The 17,518-nt window shown below is 38.9% G+C and overlaps 1 protein-coding gene across 1 annotated transcript in view; it reads left to right on the top strand.

Annotated features, from left to right (window-relative positions):
* LOC109047029 (bone morphogenetic protein receptor type-1A-like) overlaps positions 1–17,518 on the top strand; it is a 25,943-nt gene continuing 8,425 nt past the window's right edge. The window contains exons 1-3 of the mRNA XM_042768850.1: positions 1–186; positions 4,178–4,314; positions 9,000–9,258. Of these exons, the coding sequence (XP_042624784.1) occupies positions 9,189–9,258 (70 nt within the window). The 5' untranslated portion in view covers positions 1–186; positions 4,178–4,314; positions 9,000–9,188. The remainder of the gene's footprint in view (positions 187–4,177; positions 4,315–8,999; positions 9,259–17,518) is intronic.

The following is a 17,518-nucleotide window of genomic DNA, read 5'->3' on the forward strand; positions in this document are numbered from 1 at the left end:
CCAGGGGGCGCGCTCGCTGCTGTGAGTTGTCTCGACTTTGATGGTCAGTGCAAGACCCTTATCAGACCTCAATGAGAGTCCAGCACGAGCACAACTAGAAACGAATCCTCTTGAGTTATTCGATTGCCGAGAGCTCAATAAATTGACGGAGTACACCGAAATAAGATTTGCTGAAGAATCTTTTCGGTAAGTGAAATGGAAAGTGTTAGCTTGGCTGTGCTAAACGCTGCCTCGCGAAAGTTTGTTGCGCTAAATTTTCCATTTGCACGTAATTTTTTTAACGCGTTACAAAGGCGAAACTGACTGCCATGGTGTGTTATATATTATTTGAATACGCTCTACACAAATGTGCAAGTGTTAAAGAAATAACAATGAGCGTTTACGCGTTTGTTAAATGATTTTGTCGGGAGATTTCCTCAGAATAAAGCGAGTTTGAGCGATAGCTAGTGTGCTATCAGCGTTAGCAAGTCAAAATACGTTTAAATAGACTCCCATAACTATCAACAAGGACTGTCTTGTTTCAAAGTAATACAGTGTCTTTGTAAATCTGCGTTATATTATGTTTACTATACCATTGTTATTGTTAGAAGAAAACTGTCAGGATTTGTAAAAGACCGAGTAAAAAGTTATTAACGCGACTTTCGCTTAACGCTAGCAACAAATCCCCTGAAAATCTTGACAGCTGTGCGTTGCTTTTAAATGTTTATTTTTCTCTCTTATGGAAACTGTTTTACATTTCATGTTCGTTTCTTTTCACTTCACAATAGCGTGTTTATTTTTATTCTGGATTATATATTCTTTTCATGGGTTGTTTTTAACTCCAGGTTGTTTTGCTCACGTATCCGACTCAAAAAGCTGTTTGGGGCCTTTTTCTAGGAGTAGGTTCGTGGAAATTCGTTACATTTAAATTGTGCTGGTTTTAGTGTACATTTTGTACTGCTTTCCAGATTTTAGTCTCTTTTGGACATGCCTCTAGCCCGCTCAATACATAGCTGCTTTTAATTTATGGGTTCTGAGGGAAGGGGGTCTGCTCAGCTCCTTTACACACTCTCTCTCTACATGCCTCTATCTCTCTCTATATATATCTGTTTTTATTTTATGTGTTTTTATGTATATATATATATATATATATATATATTGTGTGTGTAAAACCTGTGCTGATGAGAAGAAAGCCAGGGTTTGTTAAAGGGGTGATTCATTCGAAAATAAAAATTGTCATCAGTTACTCAGCCTCATGTGCTCTGTAAGTTTCTGGAGATGTGAGGCAGAATATTAGCGAGCAAAGTCAGCATTCACTTTATTTTTACCCCGTACAGTAAAAATGAATGGTGACATCATCATTCACATGTTTCACAGAAGAACGTAAGTTATGCAAGTTTGGTATGACATGGAGATTGGGAAAGGATGAAAGAATGTAATTTTCTGGCTGATCTGTTACGTTAATAAGTGCTAAACAGTGACTCCTTTTACGTCCTGTTATTTGTATTGTGTAGCATGTGACACTGTATTTACAGTAACTGCTAGAGCAATTATTTGTTCAGTCTTTGAATGTTAATTAATGATCAATTGTGATGCAGATGTGATGGTAAAGTGCTTTGTGTGAGTAGATGGTTTAGTGTAGGGGCCACAAACCCCCAAATATAATCATCCTAAAAGGCATCTATATAGTTTCTTGTATAGAAATACCCAATTTATACAGTGAAAAAAACTGTAAATTTTTTGTAAATCTATTGTAAATGTCTCTCTCTCTCTCTCTCTCTCTCTCTCTCTCTCTCTCTCTCTCTCTCTATATATATATAGGAAAATATTTTTTTTCTATTAAGTTAATTATTATATATATTATAATTATCAAAGATTTATAATTTTATTTTGATATTTTGATGTATTTTTGTATGTATTTATTTTACATTTTATTTTTTATTGTTTTATTATTATTAATAATTTTACACTGTTTGTCTCTAAACATACCTATGGACCCCCTAGCAATCCCTTGCACCCCCCTCAATTTGAACATGACTGTTTTACTTCTTATTGACATATATTCTATTTGGCACAGATCTGCCCTCAGATAATGTGCGAAATCAATCACTTAAATGCTTAAAAGGCTGCTATATATCATACAACAATAAACAGAGATGTTTTTCTCCTCCTATCTGTTTTTTAAAATATCAGCCAGGCCCAGATTGAGTTGCCCTGGAGACCTCTTGGAGTTTGTTTCAATCTCAGCCACAGTGCAAGGGATCGGATTGCAGTGGGAGTCTATGGCGAGGAGTGGGGAGGTTGGAGGGGACGAGGGGGGCGTGGGGGCAGGAGGGTTAAGAGGCAGTGTAGATCAGGTTTCACATCCCTGCCTGCGTTCCTCAGGCTGCTGCGCCATCTAAAGTCAGCCCCCACCCTCACTGACTCGCTCTGGAGACAGGATGGCTAAGTAGGAGGGAAAAACACACGGCCACCTAGACCTGGCCCCAAATGTATCACCCATCCCATCATAAAGGTGCTGATGAATCACCCCACCATTTAGTCATATCATTCTGATCTAAAAGGTGGAAAACGAATCCTAGATGAGCACGGAAATTTGATACACACTGCTGAGCTTTTATTGAACAGACTTTTCTTTAACACTAACTGTAGGCTGTGGAGTCCTCTGTGCTTGAGCGTCCAATGGATGGTAGGGAAGTGAGTGAGAGCCATTGATTTCTTTAACTCTTTCTACGCCACTGTTGGTTAGTGTAATGGCAGATCAGATAAAGATAGATTGGATAAAGCTATGCAGTGGGAGGCCAGTGTAGTTCTGGAGAGTGGTCTCTGTTTATTCAGTATGTCCCAGCTGTCCTTTAATGGTATTGATCTGCTTTAAATACACTTGGCTATCGGAGTAAATTATTTAGAGTGGCACCAGATAGGGTGAATTCAATGAGGGGTTGGGTTAGTGCAAAGACAACCAAAAAGATTTCTGTCTGGTCTTATAATGAGTCACAATGCTTGTTTACCATATTATTAAGGGGATTTCATTTGGTTGTAGAGACCCAGATGATTGAATTACATGCCCGTTTTTTCTTCTTCTTTTTTTTTAATGCCAAGTAATGAACATCTTGTGAGAGTTGTAATGCTCGGAATGCCTTTGACACGCCAGGCCTTGTTTATACCAGCACTTTTCTCTTTGTAAAGCAACTAGTCTAATTCCACTTGGTGGCAGGCTTTAGATATAAGATTTGTTTTGATATTGTACTTTAAAAAGCCAGAATGCCAATTTTAAAGGAATCGTTTACTCAAAAATGAAAATTTGCTGAAAATGTACCCCTCCTCAGGCCATCCAAGATGTTGATAAGTTTGTTTCTTCATCAGAACAGATTAGGAGATATTTAGCATTACATCTTTTTCTCACCAATTGATCCTCTGCAGTGAATGGAAGACGTCAGAAGAAGAGTTCAAACAGCTGATAAAAACATCACAATAACCCACAAGTAATTCGCACAGCTCCAGTCCATCACTTAATGTTTTCTGAAGTATAAAATTGTGTTTGTAAGAAACAAATCTATAAATAAGTCAATTTGAATCATAGCTTCTGAAAGCAAAGCTAAAAATCTGTTCTGATGATCTTTAATGAACTTAAATTTTTGGGTGAACTATTCCTTTAACCCAGCCAAAGTAACCAAACAGCATTACTTAACCATGAATGCCTTTGTAGTAGAGTTGAGCATTTTGGTGATTTTTGGCTACTTGAGAATTTGTCTGATGATTTAGTCAAGTTAGGGTTAGGGTTAGGGTCAGATAAACACCTTCTGTTTTTTCAGCATGTCGTAGTTCACTGAAAATTAGGCAATAACGCATTCATAATCGCAGATGAATCACATTCGATTTCGAATATGTCCGATATCACCTAGCTTGTCAGTGAACTACGGCTCTGTGTAGTGAATGCTGCTCAATCTGAAAGCAGGTGATTTACTACTAATCACGGGACCAGCTTCACTGACGAGATTATACAAATATTGACTGGGTTCTCATGTTACCCTGGTTTAGAGATTCAGTCAAATATTTATTATTTATAAACTCTCTTACCTTAACCTTGTATTTCTGGCAGTTTGTTAAAGATTGATAGTAAAAAATAAATAAATAAATAAAATAAACTGCTTTAACATACTCTACAGCATAAAAGATTTTCTCCTATGTTTTATAGGATTTTTTGGTACTATGCAAGTATCCAAATGCCATTTGGACATTCAGCCACCTGGATCCGAATGACACCTGTAGCCAGCCTTCATGCTTACCGAACTCTATGCCTACAGGGTTCACAGAAATGGATCTTTTTGTACGGTAAGGAAACCTCTGCTAAAAAAAAAAAAGCCACTTCTTCTGACATCCCCTCTGCACTACAAGCAACCAAGAAGTGTGTTTTCATGTGGTGATTACATGACCACAGTAGATAAAAATGCTCCCTACACCAGAGATGGACGGACTGCAACAAATGGTTTCCACATGTTTGGATCTAAGAATTCACTTAAAAAAAAAAAAAAAGAATTCAGGTCACAGTTCATCCATCTTTGGCTGGCTTCCAAGGCAACAGCCCCACCCAGTTTCTCTCACACCTGAGCTGCAGACTTAAAGGGTTAGTTAACCCAAAAATGAAAATTAGCCCATAAATTACTCACCCTCAAGTCATCCCTCATGTTAAATTTATTTCTATATGACTTTCTTCTTGTTAATGTCTCCATGTTTTGAACTAGGTCTAGGGTCAACAACGGCATCGTTTTGTTTTTGTGGATGTATTTTTGTAAGAAAGGCAAAACGTAATAATCAACTTGCAAGAGATGTAGCTTGTGGCGCTCACTGTTGTAAACGGAAGCCGGATCTGTATAAAGAATTTCTCGAGGTTCCGGGGGCGGATGACGTACGAGTTCGGCTTTGCGCATGCGCCGCTCAGAAGGGATGAACGTGGAAGCACAGGGGAGAGATCAAAACAAAACAACAGTCACTGATTGGAAGTAAAAAACGAGGATTTGTAAAGAATAATGTTGGAGGATTTTGATATAAGCCAAGAGGAGACTGGTTCTCCTTTGCTAAAGTAAGGAAACTTTGCTCCCTTTGTTCCTGTTAACAAACGTTGGTTTTCACGAGACTCCCCAGCGACCTCATACCGACCTCATACATCATCAGCCTGGAGCTGCTTCCGTGTACAACTGTTGATGCAAGCTACATTAAAGTGGTTATAAGGTTTTGAATATGTATATTTTCTTACAAAAACGCATCGATTCGCTACAGGAGGCCTTTGTTCACCCCCCAGAGCCGTGTGAGACACTTTTTTTTAATGGATGGGCACTTTTTATTTAACTTCTTTTGGACTGATGCATGCAACAGCTTGAAAGATCAAAGACAATTTTTTATATAACTTCGACTGGATTCGTCTGAAAGAAGAAAGGCATATACACCTCTAGTGGCCATTTGACGAATTACAGTTTAAGTCACTTCCGTATGGGCTTCACAAGAGCGAGCAGGAGGTTGCCGCTTGGTGTGAACAGGCCTTCATGTTCTGCAGATGCTAAGCTGTGAAATATTCAGGAATTAATTTTGTTATGGGGATGAAGAGAGTTAAGGAGGTTTTCGCTTGGTGTATAAGCTGTGAAATATTCAGGAATTAATTTTCGCAGAGGAAAAAATTATTTTCACTTCAAAAAAGAAGTAATGTGATTACTCTGAAAATATAAAATGGATTATCTGAAAGAAAAAGTCCGTTTACATTTACATTTAATCGTATGGGCTTTAGCAGAGGTTGCCGCTTGGTATCCACTAGCAGATGATTTTTTAGAAGAGTATGATTTTTTAGATAGAGGTTTTCAGTTTATTTAATTAATCATAACAGATGAGATTGTCTGAAAATATAACATATCGGGCATTATTCCTGGCTGTATGATACAATGTGTCCCTTGAAGTAAAGGGTATCTCAGTGCAGGGTCATCTTAAGTCTGGAGATGGTTCAGAATTAAAGAGACAATATAGGGAGTACGGTAGGTCTGTGCTCTGAACCTGTTTATCATCAAACCCCAGCACACCCACATGCTCAGACCCTTTGGTGGAATGTGTGAGGCAGGTAAAGGAAAACGAACTTGCAATAAACCTCTGCTGCTTCAGTAATTCCAGGAAATTTGTGGACTTTTCCATCCCCATATTTGTTCCTATATAAATTCCAAGAAACAAAAGTAGAGAAATATAATAATAAAGTGTAGAATGTCTTTTTGGAGAACTGATCAATTATTAAAGTCACCATGAAATCATATTTATAAACAAACATAAGTATTTATAAATGATTAATTCATGCATTTTTTAAATTTATTTGGCCTTGTAATCTTTAATCAAGCACTGAATTTTTTTCCTCTCACAACAATATCTGAAGACATGCACTGGCACGAGGGCGAAAGATTTAGTTAGTGCTTCATAGACGAGCTGTTCCGATCTTAGTCTGTTGGGCTGAGTTTCTTAAGTTCTCAGCCAAAATGTGCTAAAATTTTGGGGGCTTTGTTCTAAAAATGTTGTCTCAACCCATCACCCCCCCAGAGGAATCTGGCCTTAGGAGCTCATATTGTACCCAGATGCTCCACGGATTAACTTTTGTTCTTCTCCTGCAATCCACTGCTGTGTCACCAGTCTTGTGCTACTTTTAAAGTCTCTGCTTGACTGACTCTCTGCGATGCAGCTGCTTGACAGTGTTTGGTTTTGTGTCAGGAGGAGATGTGGGACTTCAGTGAGGATGAAAAGAAGAGAAGATGATAGAAGAGAGAGAGCTGGTTGTGGGGCACATCTCATTGTGCTTAAGAATTCTTATGCTAATCCTTTCCTGAGATGAGGCGCAAAGCAGCCATGCAAACAATGGCAGCAGAGCCAGAAAGTCTGCCGTGCAGTTTAGCAGGCCTTGAAAGGCATGTTGGGCATAGCGCCGACACTGAGGGAAGGGATCCTCCAGTACTGGGAGCCCTGCTAAAAGGAGGGGCCCCTGGAGGGACCAGAGACCCGGGCCAAAGCAGCCTAAGAGAGCGGGGGCGAGGGGGAGACAAACACCAGACCACTCTGGTCGTCATGCAGGCTGTAGTTAGAAGTGATAAGAAAGGCAAGGTGAGTTTTATTTCACAAATATATTTCATAATATTATCACACATTGGCTTTTTCTTCTGGTTGGAACCCCCACCCAAACCGTCTGAATGTTGTGGTGAACTGTCATTTATGTTGGGTTTTTGACCTGAGGGAACCATTGAGTTCTGCACATTAGGAAGGTCAGATATTACTCAATTCTTAGGGATTGAGAGAGATTCATGGTCAAGCATAAAGCCCAAAGTTTACTTCAGCTTACTGCATTCTGCACACTGTCTGCTATGCAGACATGGCTGTGCACAAGATTCAGCGGAATGCAGAAAATGAAGTACAGGCCTTAAGGTTGACTCCAAAGATACACCATAGTTACACATCACCATACAATACCCCTATTCATTCAGCCTCCTTAAATAAATTTATGGCGCCATCAAAGCCTTTCAGAGGGCAAAGCTCCAGGAGTGTCTGATGAAACACTGACCCATAGTGTGCCTTATATATTGCTTTTTAAGATCTGTGATACTTTTGAAGCAATAATAGTGATAGATGTCCATTGAAGGCACTTGACTGCTGGACTTGTTTTATATGAACGTCCCCAAGGTTTAGCAGTAGATTTAATCTGTCTAATATTAGAAGCATAATACGCTGTTTTCAGGGGTGTCCTTATCTCCACACTTCTTTTTTGGATGTGCAGACCCAGGTTTTGTCTTCAAGTCAAGACCTGACTCAACTTGCTTAGCCATTCATGTATAAGAAACTTCTGAATAAAAGTTGATTTTACTTGCAGAATGTGTGATTGCTTTCATTTCCTTGGTGTTTAGGATGTTCTTTTGAACTTTTTGATCACAGTTGCAATAAACATGTTAAACAGCAAAACTGTTTTCAACATGGATAATAGTTAGAATGTTTCTTAGTCTAGAATTGTTAGGAACAATTTCTGAAGGATAATGTGACTCTGAAGACTGGGTCTTTTGAAAGTAGTGACTGACACCTCTAAACATCCTCCTGTACTGTGTTGGCTCTCCACCCACTCTCAACCTTATATGTTGCGGTCTTAGCACCAGATTTCATTCCTGATGCAAGAGAGAAAGCAAGAAAGGACTTTGGATGCTTGTCTGATATGGCATCCTTACCATATCTTTACACATGCAAATTTAACATGGCTCTTTATACCGTTCTTTTTTTTTTAAAAGTGTTCAAATGTGATGCCACCTGGTAAGTTGTGAGCCATCATCTTTGCAGCAGGCCTCAACTTTTCCCAGTTGTGCTTGATCCTGCTGCTTGTGTACCTCTTAACCTTGCAGCCGCAGCTTCTTGTCTCTGTGTGTAGGTGCCTACACAGCTATCATGTCCCCTCGCTTTGCGGAGGCTAGCTTTGTGCCCTTGTTATCCGGTCAGGGATGTGTGAAAGTGGGGCACAGGTCGGGGCTCTTTGTCCCCCTTAGGCAAATCAGAAGTGACAGACACCAGCCCACTCCACAACTAATTTATTCCCTCCTCAGGGCAGACTTCGCTCAGGGCCACTAATTGCAGCGAGATGCACAGGCCTACAAGGGAACAGACACATCATGTTATTAACGCTGGAAGGGGCCAATGGGGTAATTGCGGAACATCCTTCATCAAATTATTTGGGCATGTTTCAGCATTCAAGAGTAGCGCCGGCCTGACGGGTTGAGGGGTCAAGCCCAGAAAAAACAAGGAGGCAATGATCTCCAGTGCTACCAAGAAGAATTACAGCACTGCTGAATCAAGGCTGTTTTTTCTTGTAATATTGAGAGATTATTACACTATAGATGATTTTTTTTTAGGACTTTGTGTTTGTAGAGATTGTTTAAACTTGTCTAGAAAGATGCATTGAGACATGTATGATCTGCTCATCACGTTTTTTTGTTTTTGTTTGTTTGTTTCTTTTATTACTTTAGTGCCGTGGACCCCGTGAAAAGGGATCTCTGAGTTTCTAGTGCCATCATCATCCCCCAGCTCTTCCTCTCATTCTCTGCATCTCTTCAGCCATAATTTTAATTGCTCCACCTGTACATTAGTCTTCACTGGGATTTCAGGAGCATAAGCAGCCATCATCACTCATCTCATTACGACAACGCTGTTTGACGATGGCACAGCTTTTGTATGCCACTGTGGTTTTGGCCGGAGTCTGCCTGCTTCTGAGGCTCTGCGTTGGAGGTAAGGGTTCTTTCCTTCACACCTGTGTCTTTGCCTGTGTCGTACTTTTACAGTAGCTTTAGCTTATATTTATAGTCTTTACATAAAGTTTATGAGTTTGCCTAGCCTATTTGTGATTTCTCTATGCAAACTCTGTTCTGAGAGCTCAGCTCACAAGCATTTCAATATTTAATTCTGAATGCGGAGTTCAAGTGAACACTGAATGCACACAGACTATATTCATACTGAAAGCTTAGATATTTAAAGATGTTTAATTGAAGAAATCAAGAAATATATTATTACTGTTGTGTAGTAACATAACAGTAATCTAAATTATTACACAGTATCACACAGAATGGCTGTGACTCAAACAGTCTTGTGCCAAAGGTAATTTAATTCCACAGATAGAACTTCAACAAAAAAATAAGAATGTAGTGTTTTATTTTATGCTGTGAAGCTCTGTATTGAAGCAATTTGTAAAAGTTTCTTAATTAATTGTTATATTTTCATTTGAACTCAGTGAGGTACAGATGGGAGGGGTGGGCGTTATATACTGGTATGAAAGTGTCTACCAGTATTATGTTGTTCCATGATATGGATTTTGGTATACTGTGGATACCGTTATATATGTTTATGAATTCAAATTTTGCATTTATATTGTTTTGTTCAATTTGGTACGCTTTGCAAATTTGAACACAAATGACGATAAAGAGTCGATGCTGAACGTTTTTGTCCTCTGTGTGCAATGCTGTACAACACAGGCATTAGTAATCAAACACATAGAGCATCGTAACAGACCAAATTAATAGAGCGCAATTCGCTTACTCCTGTGGTCCAGCGAGATATTCGCCTCAATCAAGTCTTCCACGCAAGTTCAAAAATTTCAGTTAGAGCGGAAAATTCACCTGACGCGCTCTCGCGCTAGCCAATCAGTGAAGACCTTATTGGCACATCTGGTTGAATCAGAAAATGGAGAAGCGCGTTATTGTAGCTGTTTGCGGGCACCCCTAAAATCTATGATACAACTTCACTGAGTTGTGTGCGCCTCTGTATGGTGCTGTGAACCCAGACACGTCTGTGTTTGGCTTTCCTGCGTTTTGATTTATCCTCACCATGGTTGTACTCACAGGATGTTTTTCGCCTAATCAAATAAAAACATAGCACGTGTGACGCAAAAAACGATCATGTGACACTGAAGACTGGAGTAATGATGCTGAAAATTCAGCTTTGATCACAGGAATGCAGTAGCCTATATGTTAAAATCTTTAAATAGATAATTTAAATTGACAATATTTCACAATATTACAGTGTTTACTGTATTCTTAATGAATAAATTTAGCCTTGGTGAGCATAAGAGACTTTCCAAAAAAAAGAAGGGGGGTAGGGGTCCTTGAAAATGTTTTTTTTCTTTGAAATGGGTTTTTTGTATAAAAAGTTTGGGCCCGGCAGAAAACGTTTGGGAACCACTGGCCTACTCAAACACAAAATTTAATTCATACAGGCCTACCTCATGTTGCACGTTTGCACTTTTTGAGAAAACAATGGCACAATAAAAAAAATACTTTTCAGGTCTATGTCCAATCCCTCACCTTTTCTAGTTATATAAGGTTAAAATATTTTGCCCATAATTTTTTTTTTTTTTTTTCTCATATAGCAATATAATATCGATGTCACCAGGACAGTGTAAAATATTGTGATGGGTGTTTTTGTGATTTAAAGTTTAGGTAATAAGGTACAAGTTTAAAGCTGAGACACTCTGGTAGTTTCGAGTTTCGCATTCTCTTGCATCTGTTTGTTTTTTGGGGGGCTTTGATGTGATTGCAGTACAGCAGGGCAGGAATCATATGTGTCCGTCTGAATGTTTCCATATGCTTAAAAACCTGATGTTTACTGATGTCAAAGAAAACTGATACCTTTGTTTGATAAAAACGCTATCCCTGAGACAAACTAACTGATGGTTGCCTGCAGACAGTCAATGAGCTGTGAAGGCAAACAGCAACAGCCGAATGCTCGGAAAGCAATTTAGTGCACAGAAAAAATTTAGTTTGAGTTGAAAAGCCTGCTGCTTTACATTTTAGCTCACATTGTTTATGCTAACATACTTTAACTCTGAACTTCTGTGTAAAACAATACTTTGTGCTCTAGGTTAGAACACCCTCTGATATCTCTGAGGTGTGTTTACTCATGCCAGGGAGTTCAAAAGACATCTTTCCTGTCGTGACTCACTTCTGAGTCTCTCAGAGGCCCCCCTCTAAAGGAAGCTGTTGAAGTGATTGTTGCCGCTCTCTCTTCCTTTTTTAGCACATTAACCATTTCCTCTATGGCACTTCACAATTACTAGTTGGTAAGAACTATTCCAAACACAGAAATACTTGGGCCCTTTTCTGCTGTTGAAGCCCTCATTTAGTAGATTTTAGATATTACAAGTGGCTTGCTTTCTGTTATACACTGACTTAAGAACTAGAAAAATGTTTGAAAAGTTTTGAATTAATCTTACTTAGTCCACACTTAGATTTTTTTTAAAGGTCTTTTCAGTACTTTTTTATTTGACTGATAAATTAGTTGAGAGAAAGAGAAGAAGCCTTGTAACATGCCAAGTAGTGGGATTTTCAAACAGCTCAGTTTTCCTTTAGAGTTCATATATATCAAACATCAGTCTAATGTCCTTGTCAGTGTATTTTTGTACAGGTGCAGCAGAAAAGGAGATGGTTGAAACCATAGACGCAGCATGAAGGCAAGGACATTTGACTTCTCAATGCGCTGTTGTTTCTCTCAGTGTTAGAGTTGTGTAACGGCTAGTTAAATACCTCTATAGTACATCTTTTTTACCTTGCTCATCAGATGCACCCCTGAGGTGTAATTTCAGGCAGGTGTCTGCACCTCTGAAACATAATCGTGAAGAAACAGAGAATATTGGGAGACTGAAATCCCTCAATTGGCTCCATAGTGCTAAGTGCTTTTTTTCCAAGCAATTGTAGACTTCTACCTGGATTTAATAGTGAGTGAGGTTAGCACTCCTCCTAGGGGAGAAGAAAGCGTGTTTTTTAAATGTAGGCAGGCATTTAATTTGGCGAGGTGAAAAATTTAAAATTGCCCCAGAAATGACACAGGCAATTTATTCCAGTATACTGACTTAATTCAGTTATATTTAATTCACAGTTCTCTTCCAAGTACCATTTCAAGAAGCATGTGTGAAGATTGAACATTAAACAATGTAAAGTGATATATAGTCAATAAAACAATGCCTTGCTGTGAAGGCTCTTCCAAGTACCATTTCAAGAAGCCATTTTGTTATTTTGATATTTTTTTTCTGTTTGGTCTTTTTTTATTAATGAGATGGAGAGAGAGAGAGAGAGAGAGAGAGAGAGAGAGAGAGAGAGAGGGTAATGGTGTGTATCTGCTAGAGAGTCTCTTTATGGGGAGATGATCTGCCAGACCTCAGGCTCCACTGTAACCGGCGGCAAAATTAGGCTCACATATTAATGTGGAGGCTCTAATGGGCCCCTCTGACACATCAGTCATCGCCCACAGCCAGTCACAAGCCAGCAGTGGGCAGAGATCCTTTGCCCAGTCAGAAGGACTGCCTCATAGCTATTTTGAAGACCATGAGAGTTTTGAAATCCTAGCATTGTTGTAAGTTGCACTTTCTGCCACTCCCATAGATTTTTGTGCAGTTACAGTGAAAACCAGAACCTTCAAGGATTCAAGATCCTTCAATCCCAAAATCATTCCTCAAGCACCGACCTTGAGTGGAAAGAATGGAGAAGGGGAGTAAAGAGTGATGTAGAAGGATCCCATGGGTTCCTCTGTGGGGCTTTGCTCATTTGATCCATGTCCAGCTTTCTCCTAATGTGAAATTTCCATCCTGGCCCTGTGCATCAGGATCTGCGGTCATAAAGGGGGACTGTCTCCCTTAGCCTGGGCTCAAGGCCACACAATCTCTTACATTTGCTTTATGAGTAGCTCAATTACTGAATGACCTCATTGAAATCCCTTGCGAGCAGTTGAATGAGATTAAGTCTAGACAGTGTAATTCTCTTTAAGAGTTTATTTTTATAGTTTAGTAAAGTAACATTAGATGGTGTGTTTGATCCACTTAAGTAAGAAAGATATAGAGTCTGTCCGCACCCTGAACGAGAGCATTTGAGAGGCTGAGTGCATCATTTAGTTTGCGGTCTAGAATTGTTCTGATAGTCTGAGCCTATCAAAGGCAGTGGGCTTTATCTTCCGCCATCAGCTCTGTTTTTTCAGGGTGTTTCTTCAGCAGTCTTGTTTGTGTTAATGTTTCTTACTGTCTCACATTCTGTCTTTGCCTCTCATAATGCTGTTAAAGACAACCACAATTTCCTCTTTCCACACCATCCAAATTCGAATGTTTTTTTTTTTTTATGTAAATATCACTATAAAAATAGTTCTGAATCTGCAACTTTTAGGGCTGTGACAGTGGCAGATTTTTACCATCGTGGACCAATTACCGCCGGTGATGCGGTGTTGTTGTGTGTGTGTGTGTGTGTGTGTGTGTGTGTGTGTGTGTGTGTGTGTGTGTGTGTGTGTGTGTGGTATATATATATATATATATATATATATATATAACACACAAAACACATCACACACACACACCACACACACACACACACACACACACACACACACACACACATATAACAACACCGCATCACCGGCGGTAATTGGTCCACGATGGTTAAAAAATCTGCCACTGTCACAGCCCTAAAAGTTGCAGATTCAGAACTATTTTCATTCAATAGTGTGAATTTTACATACAAAAAAAATTCTACGGACGCCTTGGTGATGCGGTGTTGTTAATATGTGTGTGTGTGTGTGTGTGTGTGTGTGTATATATATATATATATATATATATATATATATATATATATATATATATATATATATATATATATATATATATATATATATATATATATATATAATACTATATATTAATATTAAATTAAATATTTTTTCAAACCTGAAAATACACTCTTAAAATCAGTCAAGCATTGCATGATATCTGATAATCAGTCACTTTTCTAATGATAGAACTTTAGTAATTTATTTACTTGGTCACAGAATGAATGCATAGACGTGACTGAATTTAGGACAGGTGGTGCTGGCACTTCACTTCAATGTTTCAGTAAAAAAAGGGGGGGGAACGGAAATAATACTGATAACTGATGCTAATAATAATATTGCTCTTCATTCTACGCATAAGAAGGCGCCGGATTCATGACTGTAGCCTGTATTCTTTCATATCGGTCAAACTGATTTGCTAAAGTACATGAGCACAAGCCTCTGAGATTGCCCTTGCGCAATTAGTTCCGGCATTAGTTCCACCCACTACCAGAAAACCCGGCAGTTCTTCAAAGTTGAAAAAAATCCAAAGGAACTTTTCAAACACAGGTGCACTGGGCGTCCATTGAGATGAACTGATAAAATATCACAGATCACTTGACGAGAAAGAAACTCTGAATCGCTCAGTCAGTGTGTTCGGCGAGTGAAAATATATGTGCGCTAAACTTATACTTAGCCTCCAACTCACACACTGGCGAGTAAAATCTGAGAATTATTAGCCATTGGCTAATGTTAGACATCATGAATTCGCCAGAGTGAACATTTTCGCATATGCGAGTGAATTTAGCAATGTAGAGGGTTGATACTTTGTCGTGGTCAGTTAAGTGTTTCTGTTAAAAAAGGGGATTAAACCTGACCAATAATACTGTGATATGATGATCTAATATATTTTAATATAATTCTACATTTAAGAACATCTAATGAAATGGTTTTCATACTGTAATCAGGTTGCCCTGCGTTCGGTCATCTGATTTGCTCGTAGGTGACTCACCAGCCAATGATTTTTGCCATTTTGCGCATTAATACACAGCCACTGCAAAACAGAAATAAAGCAGTTCTTCACAGTTAAACAAAAATCCAATAGGAACTTTTCATGTACCAGGTCTACTGGGCGTCCATTGAGCGGAACTGACAAAAAATATCACAGATCACTTGATCAGTGAAAGAAACTCTGGATCGCTCGGCACGTGTGTTCCCCGAGTAAAATATATGTGCGCTAAACTTATACTTGCCTCCAACTCACAACTGGCGAGTAAGACATCTGAGACTAAATATATTATGCCATTGGCTAATGTTAGACACATTCATTCGCCAGAGTGAAGCATTAACTCCTCATCGCATATGTGCGAAGTAGGAGTGATTTACTCGCAATGTAGAGGGTTGATACATGCAATGTCGTGGTCAGTTAAGTCATGAAGTTACAAAAGGGGATTAAAGCTGACTTAAATCTGTGCATGCATCTAATATATTTTATATAAGTCACATTTAAGAACATGTCTCTGAAATGGTTTTCATAACTGTCCTGGAGCAGCCCAGCACTGTCTGACTCATCTAACACACCCGATTTAACTCGTCAGCTCGTGTTTATTTTAGCAATTCTGTCAGTGAATACACAGCCTGCAAAACACTAACATAAAGAAATAATACAGTTAAACAAGAAAGTTGACCAAATAAGAAAGTTAAATGTACCCTGTCTACCGGACGCGAGTGACGCGGCACGACAAAATAATATAAAACTCATTATAATCAGTGATGCTACATTGGATGCGGCACGACGTGATAAATCCCCTACAGTAAACTGCCTCGTCCTATTTATGAGGTATTGACACAAAGTTCAAATGTCCTGTGTAGACACCAGACAGACTAAACCTGTTGTGATGCGGTGTTGTCGCGTTCGGTGTAGACACGGTTCACTGTTCCGCCGCCAAGCAAGCGACGCATTAACTCCTCATCTACATGTGCTTTGAAATAGGAATTGTTCCCACATTTCTTGTTAACATATTTCATTTATCGCTGTCTCGTTTGTATTTGGCTCATTTTATTTGGCCAAAACTTACTATGCTTGTTATAGAGTGCATGACGTCACGTGCACTACCGGCGGTGGCAGTAGACAACCGCGGTGATGCAGTTGTCACGGCGACCGTCACAGCCCTAGGAACTTTAGTAACTAGAATTGTTATATAAACAACAGTAATGACTATAACGATTTATATCTAATGAATCTCATTATATAATATGTTTTTAGAGGGTAAAAGGGATATTTCACCCAAAAATGAAATCTTTTAATCACCCTCATGTCATTCCAAGCCAAAAGCAACACTGAACCCCTCTGACTTTCATTGTGGACAAAAACACAAATTTTTCCAAAATATTTTCTTTTGTATTGCTCAAGAGAAAGTAAGTTATACAGGGTTGGGAAAACATGAGGTAAGAAAATAACAGAATTTTACTAGAACTATCTCTTTAAGCACCCGCAGTATGGTAAAATCTATTTTAACTTATTACGTATAATTCAGCTAAGAGCTAAATATTCTAAATAAAATGTTTTCTTTTGCCGTTGGGCATGATATGCTTACACATGGGAAAATGTGTGTTCATCATAGGCTGCCTGTTTTGTTGGGCTCATACTGTGTTTATATTGAGTTGTTTGTACTCATCAATCACATTTTCACTGTATGTACATTGTAGACGATTCATTGAATTATGCATTGAATCGTTGAGTAACAGAATCTCCTTTATCATGCCCAGTTCTCTATTTAAGCACTGAGTCCTAATTGAATTAGTCCAAGAGGAGAGTCCAGTCTAATTGTAAGATCAGCAGCACATGTGGAGGCTGTATAAGACAGACCGTAATGGGATCTGAAGATGGAATGCAGCTGATAAAAAGAGCCCTGCCGCCCAATCTCACAAACTGCTGCTTTGTGAGTGATTAGATGTTTTACCGACAGGTCTGGACTGGAACGTCTGCAGTGGAGTCATGCTGAACAGAAAGCTTCAGCAGTACATGCTGATGAACTGTGGCATGATAAGAAGACTGTAAGATTAGTAGTGACATCTCAGAGGCCTTTATTGAAATGAAATTCAAATAAAAAGCAAAATAAATGGTTGTGAGTGAGGGTTTGAAACAGAAAGGGGCCTACAGGGATGTACTTGGTAGTTGTGCTGGATCTGAACAGGAGCAGGTTTAAAGAGGAGGAGCGAAGGATGGGAAATTATAAAAGTAGGAGATTATTGAGGATTGACACAATACCTAAATTTTATTAGCCGACTCAGCCAGAACAGGCTACTAAATTGAGTATTCGATACAGATACTACAGAAAGGTAGGTATCAAAGCTTTCTTTTATTTTAGTATATTTTTGGTTCTTAAGTACTGTTACTTTTTGCTTCCCTACTTAAGACATTTTATGAAGA

This window comes from Cyprinus carpio, chromosome A13 (genome assembly GCF_018340385.1).
Source record: "Cyprinus carpio isolate SPL01 chromosome A13, ASM1834038v1, whole genome shotgun sequence".
NCBI lineage: Eukaryota > Metazoa > Chordata > Actinopteri > Cypriniformes > Cyprinidae > Cyprinus > Cyprinus carpio.